The 20907-nt window shown below is 45.4% G+C and overlaps 1 protein-coding gene across 11 annotated transcripts in view; it reads right to left on the reverse strand.

Annotated features, from left to right (window-relative positions):
• The window catches only part of AP3B1 (adaptor related protein complex 3 subunit beta 1), a 269201-nt gene that overhangs the window by 32994 nt on the left and 215300 nt on the right, over positions 1-20907 (reverse strand). For all 11 annotated transcript variants that reach the window (XR_016220329.1, XM_070056312.2, XM_051837574.3 and 8 more), the window contains one exon: positions 3588-3819. Coding sequence is in view for 10 of the 11 variants with exons in the window: in XM_070056312.2 (XP_069912413.1) it covers positions 3588-3819 (232 nt within the window). In the remaining variant the exon portion in view is untranslated. The remainder of the gene's footprint in view (positions 1-3587; positions 3820-20907) is intronic.

The raw sequence follows: 20907 nt of genomic DNA on the forward strand, positions 1-20907 counted from the left end.
TCTAAAAAAAATCTCAGGGCTGGTGTTGTGGTGTAGTGGGTAAAGCTGCTGCCTGCGATGCCGCCATCTCATATGGGTGCTGGGTGGCATCCTGCCTGCTCCATTTCTGATCCAGCTCCCTGCTAACGGTCTGGGAACATCAGTGCAAGATGGCCCAAGTGTTTGGGTCCCTGTCACCCATGTAGGACACCAGGATAGAGACCCTGGCTCCTGGCTCCAGGCTGCTCTCACCTGCTCTCACTGCTAGCTGCTGCAGCCACCAAGGCAGTGAACCAGCGATGAAAGATCTCTCTGTCTCCCCTCTCTATAACTTTCAACATAAATGAATCTTAAAAACAAAATCTCAGGGCTGGTGCTGTGGTGGAGCAGGCAGAGCCGCCACCTGGAATGCTGGGTATCCCACAGTGGTGCCAGTTATGCCTTGTCGGCTGGTTCAGTCCTGCTCTCTGCTAATGACCTGGAAAAAGCAGTGGAGGGCGGTCTGATTGCTTGGGCCCCTGCCACCTTTGTGGAAGACCAGGATGAAGCTCCTGGCTCTTAGCTTAGGTCTGACCCAGTTCTGGCCACTGCAGCCATTTGGGGAGTGAGCCAGTGGATGGAGGATCTCTCTCTATCTCTGCCTTTCTCTCTGTGGCTCTGATTTTGAAATAAACAATCTTTTGTAAAAACAAAAAAACCCATCCCCTTATGTATTTGATCTCTTTGAGAAAAACAGCTTACAGTATACCTAACATTGCACAGAACCCATTTTCATGTTGAAGACAGGACAAAATTCAGACAAAAATCATCGCATATTACAAAAACAAAAAGAAAACAGAATGGTGACAAATTATAAAGCTATCAGATCCCTTAACATATGTGTATGTGCCTAATAAAACAAATATCTTAAGTACCTTATTTCATAAGAATGTGAAAAGACACTATTTTTGTTGTTGAAATTTTTAAGCTGTTCTTGGAGGGTTGATTTATGCAGCATACTCAGTAACCCGAAGTACATGGGAAAGAGCTCCATCTTGAAAGAGTCTAAGCAATGCCAAAAAAAGAAAGAAACATTATGGTCGTCAAAAATTATGTATGCGGCCGGCGCCGTAGCTCACTCGGCTGGTCCTCCGCCTGCAGCGCAGGCACACTAGGTTCTAGTCCCAGTTGGGGCGCCGGATTCTGGCCCGGTCACTCCTCTTCCAGTCCAGCTCTCTGCTGTGGCCTGGGAAGGCAGTGGAGGATGGCCCAAGTGCTTGGGTCCTGCACCAGCATGGGAGACCAGGAGGAAGCACCTGGCTCTTGGCTTTGGATCGGTGCAGCGTGCCGGCTGTAGCGGCCATTTGGGGGGGTGAAGCAATGGAAGGAAGACCTTTCTTTCTGTCTCTAACTCTGCCTGTCAAAATAATAAAAAAATAAAAAATAAAAAAAAAATTACATGTGTATGAACAGAAAAAGTTGGTAACTAGGACCATGATAATGCTGTACATTCAGATGTTATTCTGTGTTAAGGTAACACTACGGGATTTATTACAGTGATTTTTCTAGCCTATATAGGCCAAACGGGTGGTCATTATGCCAGCCCTAAGAAACATTAACACTGCTCAACTGTTTGGACCTTTGGGTGACATTTTTTAAAAAATAAAAAAAATTGCTTATTTAATTTAAAGGCAGAGTTACAGAGAGAGGGAGTTCACTCCACCCCCCCCTTTGTGTGTGTGTGTGTGTGTATTTCTGTGTTTCTCTCCCTCTCAAATAACAAAAATAAAATACAAATAATACCCCTCAGTACCCATTTCAGATTACATAAACACATAAACAAACAAAAAAACGAAGAGATATCTCAAGTTTCCTGATTATAACATTTCCAGGATACAACAGCATAAACTTTTTATCATTTTTAATCCAGGTTTTTCTTTAAAGTTTCTCCCAACTAAACCTTAGGATTGTCTCCACTTAGAAAAAACAGAAAGAACACATATGGATATTCTAAATACTACACTAAATTAAAATCAAAGTCAGACAGACAATTGTTACATTTAAAGTTTTTTAAAGATATAACGAGTACTCAAACAGTATATTTCACTCTGTGTTTCTATGGGGGTGCAAACTGTTGAAAGCTTTACTTAATGTATACTAAACTGATCTTCTGTAAAAAAAAAAAAAAGAAGAAGAAGAAGAAATTATCAATTCCCAACTTGACTCTCACTGGGATTAAACATGACAACAGGTCTGATCTGATTTCATCATCATTTAAAAAATCATCTATTATTTTTCACTTTATGTTTCTGTGTGGGAGCAAACTGTTGAAATCTTTACTTAATGTATGCTAAACTGATCTTCTGTATATAAAGAGAATCGAAAATGAATCTTGATGTGAATGGAAGGGGAGAGGGAGTGGGAGAGGGGAGGGTTGCGGGTGGGAGGGACGTTATGGGGGGGAAGCCATTGTAATCCATAAGCTGTACTTTGGAAATTTATATTCATTAAATAAAAGTTTTAAAAAAAAGTTTTTTAAAGACGTATTTAAAAGACAAGGTGACAGAGAGGGATTGAGAACTTCCACCTGCCAGTTCACTCCCCAAATGGCCACAAAGGCTGGACTGGGCCAGCAGAGCCATGAACCTACAGCTCCATCCAGTCTGCCACGTGGTAGCTGGGGCCCAAGCACTTGGGCCATCTGCTGCCTTGCAGAGCGGCTGGGGCTCAAACCAGTGCTCCAGTTTGGGATGCCAGCACTGCAGACATCAGCTTAGCTCTCTCTGCACAATGCCTGCCCCTTTTAATTTTTAAGCGGTGTACCTCTGCCAAAATACTTAAAACGGCACGAGTGGTAATAAATGGCCACTGACACCTGACTGGGGCGATGATACGATGCAAGAGGCGCGGAGGCAGCTGTGGCTCAGCACCACTGGGCTGCTGTGTGGGGAAGACCAGTGTCCTCATCAGGCGCCTTGCCCCAAGGAAGTCAGGTTTCTTGTCTTCTTTAAAACGTAAAAAACAAACAAACAAAACAGTCTAGAACTTCCAGTTGTGGCAACAGATTAAAAATATTTGAGAAGGCAATGTGGCCAAACATGGGTCATATATTATCGGCTAGTCCATGTTCCATTGCTGGAATGGACAAGGCAGGAGAGTGTACACCCTCTCCCGTCTCCACTCCCTTCACGTTCTACCAGAGAATGCAGGGAGGGTCAAGCAGGAAGTTCTCGAGATACGGGAGGCAGGGAATTCAAAAAGTTACAGTGATTTTCCCGCCACTGATCTGCAACAAACCACCTAGAATCTGCAGGCATGAAGCGGAGTCTGAAGAGTGGTGGGGGAAGGTGACGCAGACGGGTGGACTGGGACGACAGTGACAGCGGCAGACTCACGCCTGCGTCGCTACCGGCACTGCTGCTGCTAGGGCCTCCTCCCCCAAGAGCAAAGCAGTGCATGTGTTCTCTATGACCAACTCAGCTTAAAGAGAAAACAAACACGAACCATGCATGCTAATAAAGTCAATGAAAGAGTTTTCTATTTTGTTTCTTTAAATGATCTGACTTAGCTTTCAAAAGGAACACATTTAGTTACCAAGCACCAGGTTCTAAGAGAGAATCGGCACACACCTACTGGACTGAAAGCGTGCATCTGCATGCCTGCGGGAAGCTTCTTTTCTCCGACGTGGATATTTTCTATCTTTTGGTCAGTGGTGTTATTCAGTGTTATTTGTACAGAGACCATCTTAGCACCAAAAATGCAAGGCTGTCTCGGAAAGAAGTAATGGGCAGCCAGTCCTTTCCCACTCATTCGATGCAGCAGCACATGAGTTTTCATGGGTACGAACACTGGAGAACTGACCTACCACACACGGGAAAAAGAAAACAAAAGGCACATCAGTGAATGCAGTTACTCATTCTCTTAGAAAAGAAGCAAACATTTACATTATCTCTTGGTTTCTCTGAAGTATTATATAAACAACAAACATTAGGATATTATGCATATAGATATTAGTTAGAAATGACACAAAAATGCCTTATTCATTTTTTCTATTTTTCAGGCACATATTAAAAGACTTTTGACACTATAACCCTATTAGGAAGAGACTAATCTCATTTATATAAATACACTCAATGCTTTTAGAGCTTCTAAACATTTTTGTTGGTTTGTTGCCTGTGTAGTCTATATTGGACCATCTTGCTTTCTTAATAGTTTAAATAGCTAAGTTATTTTTGGGAGTGTTTCAACTGTAAGACAGTATCACGCACCAATGACAAATATCCTGTACCTTCATTTCAAACATGACCTCACCTTGAATTCCTTTCACAGGAAAACGAAGGCCACAACCTCTGGCTTACGGTGGCTTTTTCCTATGCTTTCACTGTTAGAAAGACCTTCCACATCCTGAGATCAGGTAACTGTCCACTTACATTTTCTTCTAGACATTTCAAGGTTTTATTTAGTCATCTCTTTAATTCATGTGTGGTTGATTTAAGGATAGTGAGTTTACATGTAACTATTTTTCTGCAAGCACTTAATCATTTCTATGTTTCACTGTATGTTCCAATGAATAGTCTTTCCTCAGTGATTTGTAAATATAAATGTTTCAGCTGCCCATGCAGTAGGAGACATTTCTGGGTGCTGATTCCTCTGTTAAAACCAGTACCACACTGCTTTACTTCTTACAGCCCCACAATGCGACTCAATTTGGTAAAATGAATAGTTCTTCATCCTTCCTTACCTCAAAATATTTTCTTGGCTGACCATCTGTTTATCCCTCCACTGAATGTTAGCTTCTTAAACTCCTTCTCAGTGTTATTCTGACTGGAACTATGGGCAGCATATTAACTGAGGAAACACTGTGCATTCTGGCCATGTGCAGGCATTCCTCCATAAAAAGACGAAGCACACTGCACATCAGGTTTGAGTGGACCGACACGGACAAGCTTTTCTTTTCTTTTTTTTTTTTTTAATCGATTGTGATTAAAGAGGCTTAATCAAGATCTTTTCTAACAAGCATGCTCCCTCAAACTAGGTTATCCATCGTAACTGTGCGGATACAGATCACACCAACCCATGCTCACTATGCTACTCACATGACATTAAAATGCAGCATTAATTTAAAATTCAACAAAAATCCAAGGCTGGTGTTAGCTGCCTGCATCCCATATGAGTACTGGTTCAAGTCCTGGCCAAGGCAACTGCAATCCAGCTCTCTGCTGATTCGCTTGGGGAAGTAAAGCAAGATGGCTCAAGTGCTTGGGTCCCTGTCAACCACATGGGAGACCCAGATGGAGTTCCCAGCTCCTGGCTTTGCCTTGGGTCAGCCCCGGCTACGGTGGCCATCTGGGGAGTGAACCAGTGAATAGAACATCTCTTTCTCCTCTTCTCTCTCTGTCTCTCCTTCTCTCTACAGCTCTGCCTCTCCAATAAATAAATAAGTTAATCTTTAAAAAGTAAGCCAAACATAAAATATCATATGAAGAAAATGCTAAATAGTACCTTCTAAGCACCAATAAAACACAGTATTCTTTCTCCAAAAGCTCAACTTATAAGCTTGGGCCATTTAGAATAATCATCATAACAATGTACAAAATAGGATCCGGCGCTGTGGTGTAGCAGGTGAAGCCACCATCTGCGGTGCCGGCATCCCATACGGGCACTGGTTCGAGTCCTGACTGCTCCACTTCCCATCCAGCTCTCTGTCATGGCCCAGGAAAGCAGTAGAAGATGGCCCAAGTCCTTGGGCCCCTCTACCCAGGTGGGAGACACGGAAGAAGCTCCTGGCTCCTGGCTTCAGATCAGCTCAGCTCCGGCTGTTGCGGCCAATTGGGGAGTTTACCAGCAGATGGAAAATGCTCCCCTCCACCCACCGCCTCTCCTTTTCTCTCTGTGTAACTCTGACTTTCAAATAAATAAATAAATAAATCTTTTCAAAAATTTACAAAATAAATAATTGGCTGAATTTCAAGTTTTGGTTCTATAAACTAATGGGGCAACTGGCCTGTTCACTCTACTTTAGTCTTCAGATGACAACAGTTCACACATTAATTTTCAAGACAATATCACTTCTATAATAAGGTTCTTTTCCCTGAATAGAAATTATTTTCAAAACCCTTCTATTCAATGTGTACTCTAAGTTCTATCATCATTATGAACTCTCAAGGATTGATTAGCATAGCCTAAAAGAAAAATCTTTAGGCATGAACAAGCAACCACACACAGAACACATACTATTTGTAATACATGCTTATCATACACACACACATATATATTTATAAATATACAAAATACACATGTTTATAGTCAGCAAAAATCTTTTTTCCTCCCTAAATTCCAATACCACTGAGGTTATGACAGTCAGCCTTAAGCACAACTGGGACACGCATCCAAGTATTTGTTTTGTCGCCCTCATCTCACATTCTGCAGTTTTACTGTAACTGCTTACAAGCTATTAGAGAATATAGAGAGAGAAAAAGTCTGATCTACGTCCCATTCACTCTCCTATACTCAACCAAGTCCAAGCCAGTAAGCATTTCCCGATGAACTCACTGTGTAATCGGCCCTCCCTGACTACCCTTGAGGGTTATCTGTGGTAATACAGAAGGTCTCTGTACTCTTGCACAGAAAGATAGATCGTAGATACCCTGTTGTAGTAATAACACCTACTTGTTTAGCCAAAGGGACTGACAGTGTCCAATTATGTTTTAACCTTTGTTTCCTAAGTTCATACACATCATATTAAACCAAACTTCTCAAATATCTACATGAACTGCTCAGGTGACATTTTGTTCAATAAACCCACTGGGTTCCACAGTCCTTCAATAATTTCCATGTACAGTGCACTAATCCAAGACTTTCAAAATTTTATATATCAGATTAGACACCTATATTCCAGAGATACGGCTCATATATAAGATCCGTGGCTGCTTATTTTCTAAGATGCTAAACATAATGAATGGTTTTCTACTTCATATGTTGTAGGTATCAATAATTTTACTAGACTAAAACAAAGGGAAATTAATTGTAGAATGACTTGGACTTCAGCTATAAAATGAGGGTTTAGGAACAAAAGGTAGATCCTTGTCAAGTCTAAACACAACAGCTGCACTATGGCAGGCATGGGCCAGTCACAGCAGTCACCCCTCATCTGTGGGAGTGGTTCCAAGATGTTCATCAGATGCTTGGCTACGGACAGAACTCAACCCCAAATATATATACACACACCTGTGTGTGTGTGTGTGTGTGTGTGTGTATTCCACCTTTTTCCCCATACATACATACCTCTAATAAAGCGCAGCGAGAGATTAACAACAATATTGATAATAAAACAGAAAATTACGAACACTGCAATAAATTTAAGAATTATAAATTACTGATTTCTGGCATTTTTCATTTAATATTTTCAGTTGGCTGGGATCAAGGAACATGACACTCTGGAAAGTGGAACCAGGGATAAGGGACACTACTATACACAGCCTGTGAGCCATATGCAGCCTGGCCTTCCCCACGTGGGAATGGAGGCTGGGAGAAGCGGAGCAAGTGATGTCACGTTGGCTACTGCTACTGTTCTAACAAGCTGTCTTTCGTCCCTGAGACAGGAGTCCCATGTCTTCCACCAGTGCCCCAAAATTGGTAACATCCCAAACCCTTCACCATTCTTGATACAAGTATATTTTATCATTGAAAGAGCTAAATTAACACTTGGCAGGAGCTAAGTGCAGCAGAGCTGTGCTGCAGCACCTGGCAGGAGCGGATGGTGGCTAAGGATCTGGCCTCAGGGGTGCCTTTCTGGAAGCTACAGAAGGGCCCCGTGCAGCATGGTGGCTTTGTTGATGACACACGACGTTCTCCTTTGGGCTTTCCTTTCTCAAACACTGTGGCTTTCTGAAGTTTGATCAAATGTTGTGGCAGCTGACAATTCAGTGTTCAGTATGTCTTACAGCAAGGAAGAACTGCAAGCTGAACTCTACCTAGAACAGAGTTCATCCTCTCTATAGTAAAGTTAAATGAAAACAGATGATGGCAAAAACAAGACAGGGAACAGGAGAGGGAAAAGGAAGTAGGGGGAGAGCGGGGGGCGACGGTACGGTGGGAAAAATTACTGTGTCCCAAATGTATTTATGAAATGCATGCAAATAAATAAAAATTAAAAAAAAAAAGAACAGCAACTCAAGACTAAGTGCTGGTTTTGAGGGAGTTCTGCCCTGTACTGACTGTGGGTGAGGCATCTGCCCAGTATACTAGGAACACTGCCACTTTTTCTTGGTGGACCCAGCATGTTCTTACGCCACTTCATGATCTGGCCACAGTTAACTGGCTCAGGTGCAACACCCAGATTTTTGGATTTAGAATTTAGGAAGTAGAGCAGCTGAAATACTGAGATTTAAAACTGTAGTGTTGTCTGTGGCCACATTTCCGTGAGGAAAATAGAGAATAAAGCCAATGTCCACGAAAAGCACAAATGGGAGATAGAACTTTGGTTCTGGTGGTTCCTGAGGTCTCGACATGGTCCTGCCCTTGTTGCAGCTTAGTTTTCTGTAAAGTGCTCCAGCCTTCCTGCCTGCATTTTCTTTCTTTTTTCCTTCTAAGCTACTTCAAATTGTATTTTTATCATTTATGTCCCTCAGTCTACTACTAAAGGGGGTTAGTCTGATTTCAAGACATTAACAGGCGGGGGGGAAACGTGTGAAGAGAGAATATATTCCCTTGCATCTTTTCCTCAAATGTTAGCAGATACAGAACGGAGAGACCAGGGACTCAGGTTTGCCGCAGACTTGAGTGAACTACACGTACCTGCCATTTCTGTAGGTATACACAGACAAATAATCAGTTTCACATGGTTCGACTAGCAGACTGCTTTGGTTCAAGCTATTTAATCTTCCTTCCACTGGAAAGAAAGTCCTTGATATGTGGGCAGTCCTCAATCACTGGAGTCGTGTGTTGGGGCGAGAAAGCAAGGCCTAGCCCAATCACTGGAGTCGTGTGTTGGGGCGAGAAAGCAAGGCCTAGCCCAATGAGCACTGCTTGGCCTTTCCGTCCCATGGCCCTGTGTACCCCATGACCTTCTGGGGAGAAAGGCGGTCTTAGGCAAGAATTAGGTATTTCAGGACTCTGTCCATGAAGAGCACTAGTAAGCATTAATTTATTAATTCACTGTTTCATCTAACATTTGCAGTATTCATTGTGCCAACCACTGCACTGGGACACGGAATAGAGACACAACAGTAGAGACACAGAGAAGAGACAAGACGCCAGCGCTCAAGAGGCTTACACGCGTGAGAGGCAGGCACACGTGAGAGCCGGGGCAGAGCTCAGGGAAGGGCTCCAGCTAACTGAACAAACTAAGTAAAATATGACGACTTCTCACTGCCTTCAGCGAGCAGCCCGGGGTGAGCGGCCATCACCTCTCCCCGGAGTGCAGCACTGCCTCTTACCCACGGACGCTAGGCTCCTTTGCGTCTGTTCTGAGCGCAGCATCCAGAATTCATCAGTGAATACAGTTCTATCAGTCACCCTGTGCTCAAAGCTCCCGGGGCTCCCGACCGGAGCGTAAAAAGCAAACAGAGGGGTTCGAGGGTCCTCATGTCATGTCCCCTTCATGACCTCGTCTGCTTTGCTCCTGCACCTCCTGCTCAGCTCACTGCCGTCCTCGGCTTCCCGGCTACGCCCAGCACAGGCCCTGGCATCGCCCTGCCTGCACTCCTGCCTCCAGACACTCCCCCGGCTTAGTTCTCATCCGTGTCTTTGCCCAGCTGTTACCGTCGTGAGGAGGCCTAACCAAACCGCATCTCCCGGCTCCGATCCCTCTTCCTTTTCCACAGCCAGTTAACAGCCTACCACTATATATGAAAAATTTACTTATTTATTAGGTCTACTATCCATCTTCTCGTCTACTCTCCACTTTTATGCTTAACGTCGAAAAGAGAATTTTCGTCATTTTCAGGACTCAAAGTATAATTTTATTATTTAAAATGATTATGGGGATTTGCAAATAATATGCCTCTAGTGTTGGCGACAACTAGACTTTGACGCTGAAGGCTCGATGGTAACACTACTCCTCAAGAGAGCCTTCTCTACGGGAGCACCATGTAAGCAGAACTCTTGCTGGTTTTAAAGTTGACTTGAGGCCAGCGCCGCAGCTCACTAGGCTAATCCTCCGCCTGCGGCGCCGGCACACCGGGTTCTAGTCCCGGTTGGGGCACCGGATTCTGTCCCGGTTGCCCCTCTTCCACCTCAACTCTGCTGTGGTCTGGGAGGGCAGTGGAGGATGGCCCAAGTGCTTGGGCCCTGCACCCCATGGGAGACCAGGAGGAAGCACCTGGCTCCTGGCTTCAGATCAGCGCAGAGCGCCGGCCGCAGTGACCATTGCGGGGTGAATACGGTAAGGGAAGACCTTTCTCTTGGTCTCTCTCTCACTGTCCACTCTGCCTGTCAAAAAAAAAAAAAGTTGACTTGACTTGCAGGCCTCCATGATACATAAATGCAAACAAGTTAAAAGCCTTATCTGCTAAAGGCATACATGAAGGACAACTTAGCACCTGGAAGGACTTCTATGATACAAACACTAATTCTTGAAATACAATACCCAGTTCTAGATGTAAGCATTATCTTCAAAAAGCTTCTATAAACAGCACAGAATAAAAGGCAGTGTCTGAAAACATTACTTTGGATTTAATTGTTTAGCTCCTAATGTTCAAAGAATTGAAAATTCGGCTGTGTCACAAGTGACGTGTGCCACCCTCCCCGTCATTCTTGAGCACGTACTCCGTGCCCTAACTGCAGGAACTCTAAAATAAAAAGCCTCCCCAAGAGTTCACACAACGCAAAAGCATCAAGGAACAAGGAGACAATCCTCCACAAATCTTCACATAGTACATGTTTAAATAATAAAAGCCGTTTGTGTACCTTTAGATGGTTTATGAAAATAAGCAATCAATTCTGCAGACACAACATTATTTCTAAAGGAAATCTATGTGACTCATGATGCCTGTAGATACACAGAGACAAACCACACATATTTTATCAGTTTATTACAGTAAGCAAATAAGCGTGGAATGAGAGTGCACATAACTGTCTACTTAGCGCTTACTGAAACATTTATAAGAGCTGTTATCTCCCTAATAACAGACAGACAGCGTGCAATTTTAAAGAGGAGAAAAGCTTCATATTTTTTAACACTTCACTAAAAAGTAACTGAAGAGTGTAAAATGAAAAATACTCTCTGCAGTTAGCTGGTAATGGACCATATTATCAACTCAAGTTAGATTTATAGGATACAAACTAGTCACTAATAGTTATTTTATGACATAGCATGTCTGCTTTTTTTTGAGATTATTAAGATTAAAGTTGTAAAACTTCTTTTGAACATAGCTGTTCAAAATGATTGAATTATAAAATTTCAAATGAGATCTGAAAAATAAAACATGGAATGTCAAGTAAGTGCCTTGGAGTAACCCCGTTCAGCATCTGCACTACTCTTTCAATGATGGTAAGCCACCATGAAATGAAGCCCTATGAACACAATGTTTTCTGGCCTTTTCTGCTTTAATCCGGTTACTCAATCACTCTTAAGTATTATTAATCTATTCTGTTTTGAAGTTCAAAAATATGAAGATCTTCAGAACATAAAACACTGTTACTGGATCCAGTTTTGACTGACGTTTCACAGGAGCATCTATTGGGATACACAGTTCATAGAGATGACAAGATAATAGCTGTAAATAGTGAGAAAGCTTCAGCTTTAAAATTAGTTTCTTTTTTTTTTTTTTTTTTTGACAGGCAGAGTGGACAGTGAGAGACAGACAGAGAGAAAGGTCTTCCTTTTGCCGTTGGTTCACCCTCCAATGGCCGCCGAGGCCGGCGCACTGTGGCCAGCGCACCACGCTGATCCGATGGCAGGAGCCAGGTGCTTCTCCTGGTCTCCCATGGGGTGCAGGGCCCAAGCACTTGGGCCATCCTCCACTGCACTCCCGGGCCACAGCAGAGAGCTGGCCTGGAAGAGGGGCAACCGGGACAGAATCCGGTGCCCCGACCGGGACTAGAACCCGGTGTGCCGGTGCCGCAAGGCGGAGGATTAGCCTAGTGAGCCGCGGCGCCAGCTCAAAATTAGTATTCTTTTAAAAGACTTATTTATTTATTTATTTGAAAGGTAGGGTTACAAAGACGCAGAGGCAGAGAGACAGCGAGAGCGAGAGAGACAGACAGACAGAGATCTTCCATCTGTTGGTTCACTCCCTGGATGGCCTCAAGGGTTGGAGCTGGGCCGACCTGAAACCAGGAGCCAGGAGCTGCTTCAGGGTCTCCCGTGAGGGTGCAGGGCCATCTTCCACTGCTTCCCCAGGCCATTATCAGGGAGTTGGATTGCAAGTGGAGCAGCAGGCACAGGCTTAACTCACTACACCACAGCATCGGCTTTTAAGATTACTTCTTAAAAGTGACTTATACTCCTGAAAGGAAATTTCCTTATGCATGTAAATTTAGATGTTCTGACATGCATGATCATTTCTGATATTTTACTACAGAAATCACTATATATTATAAAAAACATGAGACTTTTCCACCTTTTATTTTGGTAAGTATAAACAAACCATACATTAAAGTATATTTGCAGAAGGATCTGAATACATTATGAACAAACGTTTCATGAGGATATTACTTTATGACTGGTGTTACAGTCATCAGCAAGTTATGCCTTAGGCCAAGTATAGTCCATTTTCTATTTTTGAACAGCCTGTGCAGTAAGAAAGACTTTTATATTTTAAGTGGGAAAAAAGAATGCTTTGTGATATTAAAATTCTATGAAACTCCTATTTCTGTCTATAAATAAAGTTTCCCTGGAACGCAGGCACACACTGTCGATACCTGCTTTTGTAACACACTGGCAGGGCTGAGTGGCTGCGGCCTGCAGAGGTGATAATGTTTACTATCCGCTTCTTTACAAGAAGTTTTGCTGATCCTGGCTCAGGATATACTCAACTTTCATTAGTTCTGAGATTAGGAAGGATTTTGTAGTAATATTCTCTTCTACTTCCTACCCTACGCAGATCTATAAGCTTTACTGTCAATACATTCAATGCGTTTTACACATCTGAAATCCAGAATGATGTACATATTCTCTAAATTACTACTTATATGCCCAAGGACATCAGAATCATGGACACAGGTTAAACTATTTATAGTTATTTTATACTATTACTTTTAAAACATGTTTCTTTCCTGATCTGGTTCCACAAAAACAAACTGAATTTTATTTTAAAGTGTTCAGCAGAAAGCTTCTGACAAAGTTCCTGTAATTCAGAACATTCTACACAAGCAGAAAGCAACTTGGTTGTGTTGTTATTCGACAGAGGTGGTGATCACTTAACGCTAGTAGTTGCACCACTTTCTCATTCACAATACCAATGACAAAATACAGAAAAGGGACTGTTACTCTCCTCTCCCGCGGTAACCAAGCTCACCACCTTGGCACGATCTTGAACATCTTCCTTGTTTTCCTCCAGCCTCAGTAACGAGCTCAAAGCCCTGGTATTCTTTCCCTTGTCTGTGCCTGCACTAACAGCTTAGTTTAAGTATTCACTGATACATAAAACATTTTTAGACGTTTAAATGGTTTTTTACATTGCAAAAGCCATACATGTTTATTAAAGATAATTTCAAATACTATGGAGATATAAGAAGAGCAAACGCCTTGCTAGCCTAACCTTAAGTCAGTCTGGTGGCCCTCCTAGCCTCTGTCCCCTGGCGACCTCCCCTGCCCACACAGAACAGAAGCTATCACTCGGGCCTCCCTGTCCTCAGACTCCCGGACACTCTGTGCACGGCTTCAGTGAGGGGCTAGACAGCCACAAAGACTTGAGCTGAGACTGGCTCCGTCACCTAAAAGCCCTAGGAACACAGGCTCCGGCACCCATCTTCCAGGGCTGCTTCAACTCCAGGCTGAACCCGGGAGAACACCGGGAGGAGTGCAGGGCCTGAGGGGCCTGAAGGGCTCAAGCAAGGGACGGAGATAAGGTGTCAGAGCAGATGCGACAGGACACACGGCTGAGGCTCAGTGCAGGTGAAGACACTAGACCTGGACAGATCCACAGGCTACAAGGCCTGAACACTGCCCAGGCTGCTCAAGTGCACAAAGAGGTCTTCCAGGAAGATGGTAGGCTGGAGGGACTGTGAGTGGGATGCATATCAATGATTAAGAGATCCAAAGATAAGAATGACAGGGAAGGGAAAAAAGATAGGGAGACCGAATAGGTCTGCAGAAAGAAGGAATGGAAAGATGAAAGTGGAATGGCATTGAGCAAGGGTGGGGAACCTTTTTCCTGCCAAGGCCATCTGAAAAAAAAAAAATTTTTTTTTTTTTTGACAGGCAGAGTGGACAGTGAGAGAGAGAGAGAAAGGTCTTCCTCTGCCGTTGGTTCACCCCCCAGTGGCTGCTTCGGCCGGCGCACCGCGCTGATCCAATGGCAGGAGCCAGGTACTTCTCCTGGTCTCCCATGGGGTGCAGGGCCCAAGGACTTGGGCCATCCTCCACTGCACTCCCTGGCCACAGCAGAGAGCTGGCCTGGAAGAGGGGCAACCGGGACAGAATCTGGTGCCCTGACTGGGACTAGAACCCGGTGTGCCAGCGCCGCAAGGCGGAGGATTAGCCTAGTGAGCCACGGCGCCGGCCTCCATCTGGATATTTGTAACATCATTTATAGGCCATACAAAGTTATCAACTGAAAAACCAGCCTGCTACAGATTTACTGAATTTCAAGTCAGTCCTCTGGTTGCCTTGGCAGGGCCACACCAAATGCTTTCGCAGGCCCTGGTCTAGAACAACAGCTGGGAGCGTCCCACAAACACTCTCACTGGCAATAAGGACGTCAGTCACACAGAACTGCAGGCCACCAGGAGTGAGGATGGGCAGAGAGCACTTACCGTGAGACCGCAAGGTCCAAACGCAGAGTCTCAGGGAAAAGCTGGACGGCAACAGCACTTCCCACAGGATGGGAGGGAAAGCGGCAGCTGCTGCAGCCGTCTCAGGGAGGAGACTGGTGCCCCGGGAAGCTGGCTGTGCTGCCTTGCACATGAACTGTACCGCAGGGACCGCGAGTCTCCCTGCGCAAGTCCTGGGGCAGGAAAAGATGTGTCTCGGTTGCGGCACTAACTGGGAAGGGAGTTGGGTTTATTGTGGGTATGTTACTTTTTTCCTCTCTCTCTTTTAAGAGACAGAGAAAGATGGCAAGATATATACAGATCATCATCTATCCACTGGTTCACTCCCCAAAGGCCCACAACAGCTGGGACTGGGCCAGGCCAAAGACAGGAACCTGCGACAGCGCTGCGGCTCACTAGGCTAATCCTCCGCCTTGTGGCGCCGGCACACCGGGTTCTAGTCCCGGTCGGGGCGCCGGATTCTGTCCTGGTTGCCCCTCTTCCAGGCCAGCTCTCTGCTGTGGCCCGGGAGTACAGTGGAGGATGGCCCAAGTGCTTGGGCCCTGCACCCCATGGGAGACCAGGAGAAGCACCTGGCTCCTGGCTTCAGATCAGCGCGATGCGCTGCCACAGGGTGCCGGCCTCGGCGGCCATTGGAGGGTGAACCAACAGCAAAAGGAAGACCTTTCTCTCTCTCTATCTCACTGTCCACTCTGCCTGTCAAAAAATTAAAAAAAATATATTAAAAAAAAAAGACCGGAACCTGAAACTCAATTCAGATCTCCCATGGGGTGGCAGGGACCCAAGTGCTTGCCTCATCATTTGCTGCCTCTCAAGCTACACATCAGCAGGAAGTGGGTGAGAACAGAGGCTGGGCCTGCAGCAGAACTCTGATTCAGGATGCGGGTGTTCCAAGTCGCAACCACTGTGCACATGCCCACGCCTGGGAATGCTAATTTAACAACAGCTCCTCCTAGGGATGCTTTCTGGGACTCCGCGGGGGGAAAGGAGCAGTCCTTGCTGGTCCTAAGCTCCACGACTTCTGAAAACCCCTGTGCAGGGAAGGATGGGGAAATGGGTGCTCTGAGACCCTCAGAGATGCCCACGCACACACTTGAATTTACAGACATACGTATTACTTTCCTGATCCTCAGTGAGGTGAGGGGATAGAGCAAACTTAGCTACTGCAGGGCACCCCAGGCCTCGTCCTGCAGGGCCAGTCTGTGGGACACAGCCTCCAGACGTCCTGAGTGTCTCAGGTGCACCTCTGTGGGCCGCCGCCTGGGCTGGCCCAGAGTTCTCGCGCTGCAGCTGCTCCAGACGCACGAAGCATTCCTCTGCAGAGGCAGCAAAGGCTGCTGCTTCCTTTTCACCTGGCAGAGCAGGGGCCGGCAGGGCAACAAAACACCAGAATTTAATTCAGAAGCCATTTGACGAGAGGAGAGTCACTCAGCTTGTCTGAACGTGGATTTGAACGTTACGGGGTAACACCGACTCACAGGACTGCCCGACCGACCGCTGGTGCTGACGAAACGTGCCCTTCTGTGACATTAAACACAAGGTCTGCTGGCAGAAGACGAACAGCAGCACAGCCAAGACTGCCATTTAGTGCTGTTACGTGTCATCTCTGCCAAGCAGAAGGCTGCGATTCCTGTTTCAATGAACACCAAACGGCGCTTCTGACGCCGGCACAGACGGCACCCCTTTCAGGGAGCCGCAGGAAGTGCACAGGCTAAGGCAGCTGAGAAACGTGCACGTGACTTAGCTATGAATCAATAGCCTTAGGGAGCAGAGTAAGCCTCAAAACCTTATCGATGACAGGGGATTAGAACTGTCTTTAAAATATCATTTATTCAGTAAGTTGATGTCTCAAAGCAGATTCCCAGTGATATTTTCTCAAGCATATACTACAAGGCAAAGGAACCTCAAAAAACTGTGAATGCCGCAGCCTCACAGGAAGACTGCAACACCTCAAGGCAATATTCTACATTTTCTTTATCAAGATCACAGTGTTAATAAAATTTCTGTCATGTGGTTGTCTGCGTCCAGTACTGAAAGAACAGAATCCTACTTTATAGTAATTTGAAGGAACTAGTTCATTATTTTAGTTACTGAAAAGACTGATGAAGAACACCATGGGAAAAAAATGACAGTGGGGCTGGTGCGGCGCAGCAGGTTCAGACACCGCCTGCGATGCCAGCATCCTGAAAGGATATGGGGTGCCAGCTCAAGTTTGGGGCCAGCTCCCTGCTGATACAGCTAGGAAGGCAGCAGCTGATGGCCCAAGCATTAGGGCCCCGGCCACCAATGTGGGTGACCTGTGTGGAGTTCGTGGGCTCCTGGGTTTGGCTTGGACTTGGACTTGCTTTGACTGTTGCAGACATTTGGGGAGTGAATCAATAGATGGAGGAACTCTTTCTCTCCACCACTCTTTCAAATAAGGAAACTGCTGGTATCCTGAGACAGCTGGTGGGATCTGGACTGCAGGTGGTGAGACCTGGCTTTCCTCTTCCGGCAAATGGAGACTAGTGTGCACATCCTGCCTGTCTCACTGACAGGTGACAAGGGTCTGGGGAGACGGTACATGCGAAACTGATTTCTAAAATGTAAAAAGTTTACTTTAAAAAAGCACTATTGAGACAATAAGTAAACTTGAGTTTCTGGTCAGCATTAAAAAACAATCTGTTACACACTGAGGGGCCACGAGGTTACAAGTACATATCAAACAGCTGACTCGCCGTTGGAAAGGGGCTTTTACAACAATATTGCTGTATTTATCGACAGCACCATCCAAAGACCTCTAAAAGAGCAATCCCTTCCCCCACGTCCTTCTTCCCTTCCGTCAGCTGTGGGCGAAGAGGACCGCTCTCTAAAAGGTTTCTAAATGATGTTGATGTTAAAAAATATAGTATCACCATTTAACAGCCTTTTAAGAGCAGTCCCCAGTACGGTCTTTGTTAACAAGTGAGGGACGAAGGGACTATTTTTTCAAAGGCTTTTAGAGGATGTTGTTAAAAGAATATATAGTGACATCATTTAAAAGCCTTTTAAATAACAGTCCTCCTTCCCTCCCAATTGTAATGTCCTTGCTTTCACTTATTTTGTACACACTGGAAATGGACAAGCCAACATAGTACTGGCAACAGCAGATATCTGCTGGATGGAAACGATGTACTGCTTTCACAAAGGTTAGTGTCCAGAAATAAACCCAGCTGCTCCAGAACACGGCTCCACTGCCACACGGAAGACGACCCAACTGCCTGGCGTCGGCCTCCGGTACGCTCTTGTTTTCTCTCAGAGTTCACTGAAGACGACCCCTCACAAACAGGAGAGGAGTCACAGCTCAGTCCGCCCAGGCCCCCTGTGGCATGAACACAGTCCCATAATCGACTGCCACCTGAGTTAGGGGAAAATCGGAACTTCAGCTCCAACTCTGTTGCCTTCATTTCACTACTTCTGGCCCACGGAGGCTGTCCTGCACTAGCAGACAGCAGGGACACTTAGGGTTCCTTTCCACACGTAGCTGCTGGGCACGGGTGGTGGTGTGCGGGCGGGCCAGAGCACCCGTTTGGTGGAAAGCACGAAGGCTGACAGAGAGCAAGCTTTGCAGTGGGCTAGCTCTGGCACAGAGAGCAAGCTCTGCAGTGGGCTAGCTCTGGCAAACTCCTGCGCGGAACAGACCAAGCAACAAAGACGGAGCCAGGGAAGCGATCAGGGAAAGTTATCACTTCATTTTAAGAAAGATTTCATAGACAACAGTCTTACGAAAAAGCCTTTAAAAAAATCCAAAAACACAGTGCTCTAAGCATACTGTACTTGAATCCTAAATTTCAGTGTGCCCTTACCTTCCTCATTCTAAATCTCTAAGTGAACAAGAGTCTGGAGCCTCCAGGTTTACTGTGTAGAATCAGAAACAGCAGACTCACAGAGGTAGCTGTGATGCTCTGTTGAGAACCACTGCACTGAATCCCGGTGCTGCAAACCTGCCCATGGAACTGGAAGGGGTAGGCATCTTTATTCTGCCAAAGGCCATCTGGATACTTTGTAAAATCATTTGCACCCATACAAAACTGTCAACTTAAAAATTAGCTTGCTACAGACTTGCTGAATTTCAAGTCTCTCTTTCAGTTGCCTTGGCAGGGCCACACCAGATGATTTTGTGAGCCTATACAGCACCCTGCAAACAGGCTGGACACTCCCCACCACCGTGTGCCAGAATGCAAACAACTTTAACAGCTGCTCTGTGACTTGAGGCATCAACAAGTCTGCTCTTCTCACAGGACTCTCTCACAGGACTCACATGCCAACTACTACTGACATTAATAAATGTGAGTGGCTCTCAGACCCCGACAGTGTTAGAATCATTTCACAAGGCTGATTTAAAAAAAATCCCACTCCCCAACGACTCCTCCTCTATTTGTAATAAGCACCTGGAGCTGATTTTGATCCATCTGTGGTTAACAGGCAGGTGCTGGAACAAATGAAAACAATGAAAGATGAACTGCCTGTGGAAGGCTTCCCTCTAGCACACTGCACATGACCTCAGACTAACGCTCAGCCCCTCTAGCGGGCACAGACGAGGCCTCCGGCCAGTGTGCAATGGAAGCAGGGTGCATCAGTTTCATCCAAGCAAAGGGGACATGACTAGTAGTTGCCATAGACATCTGGGTGATGAGACACATAGCAGACACATTCCAATGGGGAAAAGGAAGGGAAACAGAAAACAGGAGGGGTCTGGGTGTTCGGGACATGAAATACTAGCTGCATACAGAAGGAAGGACAGGTGTTACACAAAGTCTAGAGGAAACCCTTTGAAACGTGAATTTTGTCTAGATTCTCTCTCTGGAGCCTGTGACTGCAGGCTGCTGAGCACTGTGCCACGGCTGGCTGAGAGCGGAACTGGCCGGCACCCAGATAATGCTGGGGCACGACGCAGGTGCACTCCGCCCGCTCACACACACAGCTCAGAAACACTCAGTCCGTGCTAGTCTGACAGACATATGTAGAACAGCCAGACGTTTCCAGGTACAAGTCCACACACAGAGTACAGGACAACTTTAAAAGGACGGCTCTCTGCCGCTTTGGCAGCAGTAACTTCCTCTGACACAATCCCAAGGCACTTTCTACCCGCAGACCGCCACGAAGCTCATGTGCTGCTTGCCCGTCTCGATGATCCACTGCCCACACAAACGCTAAGAGAAGCCTTACGACTGGACCCAGGGCTGCCACAGCTGACACCACAGTGTTCAGAATGCAGGAGACATTCCACACGTGTTTACTAATGCAAACATTCAGGATTGAGAAAGAAAAATAACTTCATCATGAACACCATAGCCTCTAAAGTTTTACTAGAAACAAAAGGGAACTGGCTCTTTCCACAGATCCCAAGTCTGAAAAGAATATAAAGGATATTCAGCTATATTCACTTATCCTCTCCAAACTACTCTTGGAGAACTGAGAAAAAAGAAATTTCACACAACCATGATATGTAATTTTTATGTCTAATCTGACAACTACTCAGACCATTACACTGCCTCCTGACATATAACCGCACCTTTTGGTTGATAGCTTTGGAGTAAGACAGAAGCACTGAGCCACACGCCTATAAAAACAGCACCCCAGAAAGCACACTGGTGCTTTAACATAGAACTTGGTCAAACACAGAAAAAGTATTTATGCTAGGATTCTTTACTGAAGGACTGGTGACTGAGGGGTATCACTCTTTAAAAACTGATTTTCTAAGGGAGAATTAGTTAAAAGCCAGTATGACTCTGATTTCTGTTATTGTCTTGAAACTAATTTAATTACTCTCTGAGTGTGGAACGCTAGCAAAGCATTCAAACTCAGAGACAGATATAGATAATTGTTTCAGCAAACATAACCGTGTAAAATTTCAAATTCCTTTTTTAAAAAAAATCATTTGTTTGAAGGGCAGAGTTGGAGGGGGAAGAGGAAGGAGGGGAAGCAGAGAGAGAGAGGGAGGGAGGGAGGGAGGGAGGGAGGGAGGGAGGGAGGGAGAGAAACGAATGAATA

The sequence above is a fragment of the Oryctolagus cuniculus genome, chromosome 14, assembly GCF_051225735.1.
Source record: "Oryctolagus cuniculus isolate XC-2025 breed Fujian yellow rabbit chromosome 14, ASM5122573v1, whole genome shotgun sequence".
NCBI lineage: Eukaryota > Metazoa > Chordata > Mammalia > Lagomorpha > Leporidae > Oryctolagus > Oryctolagus cuniculus.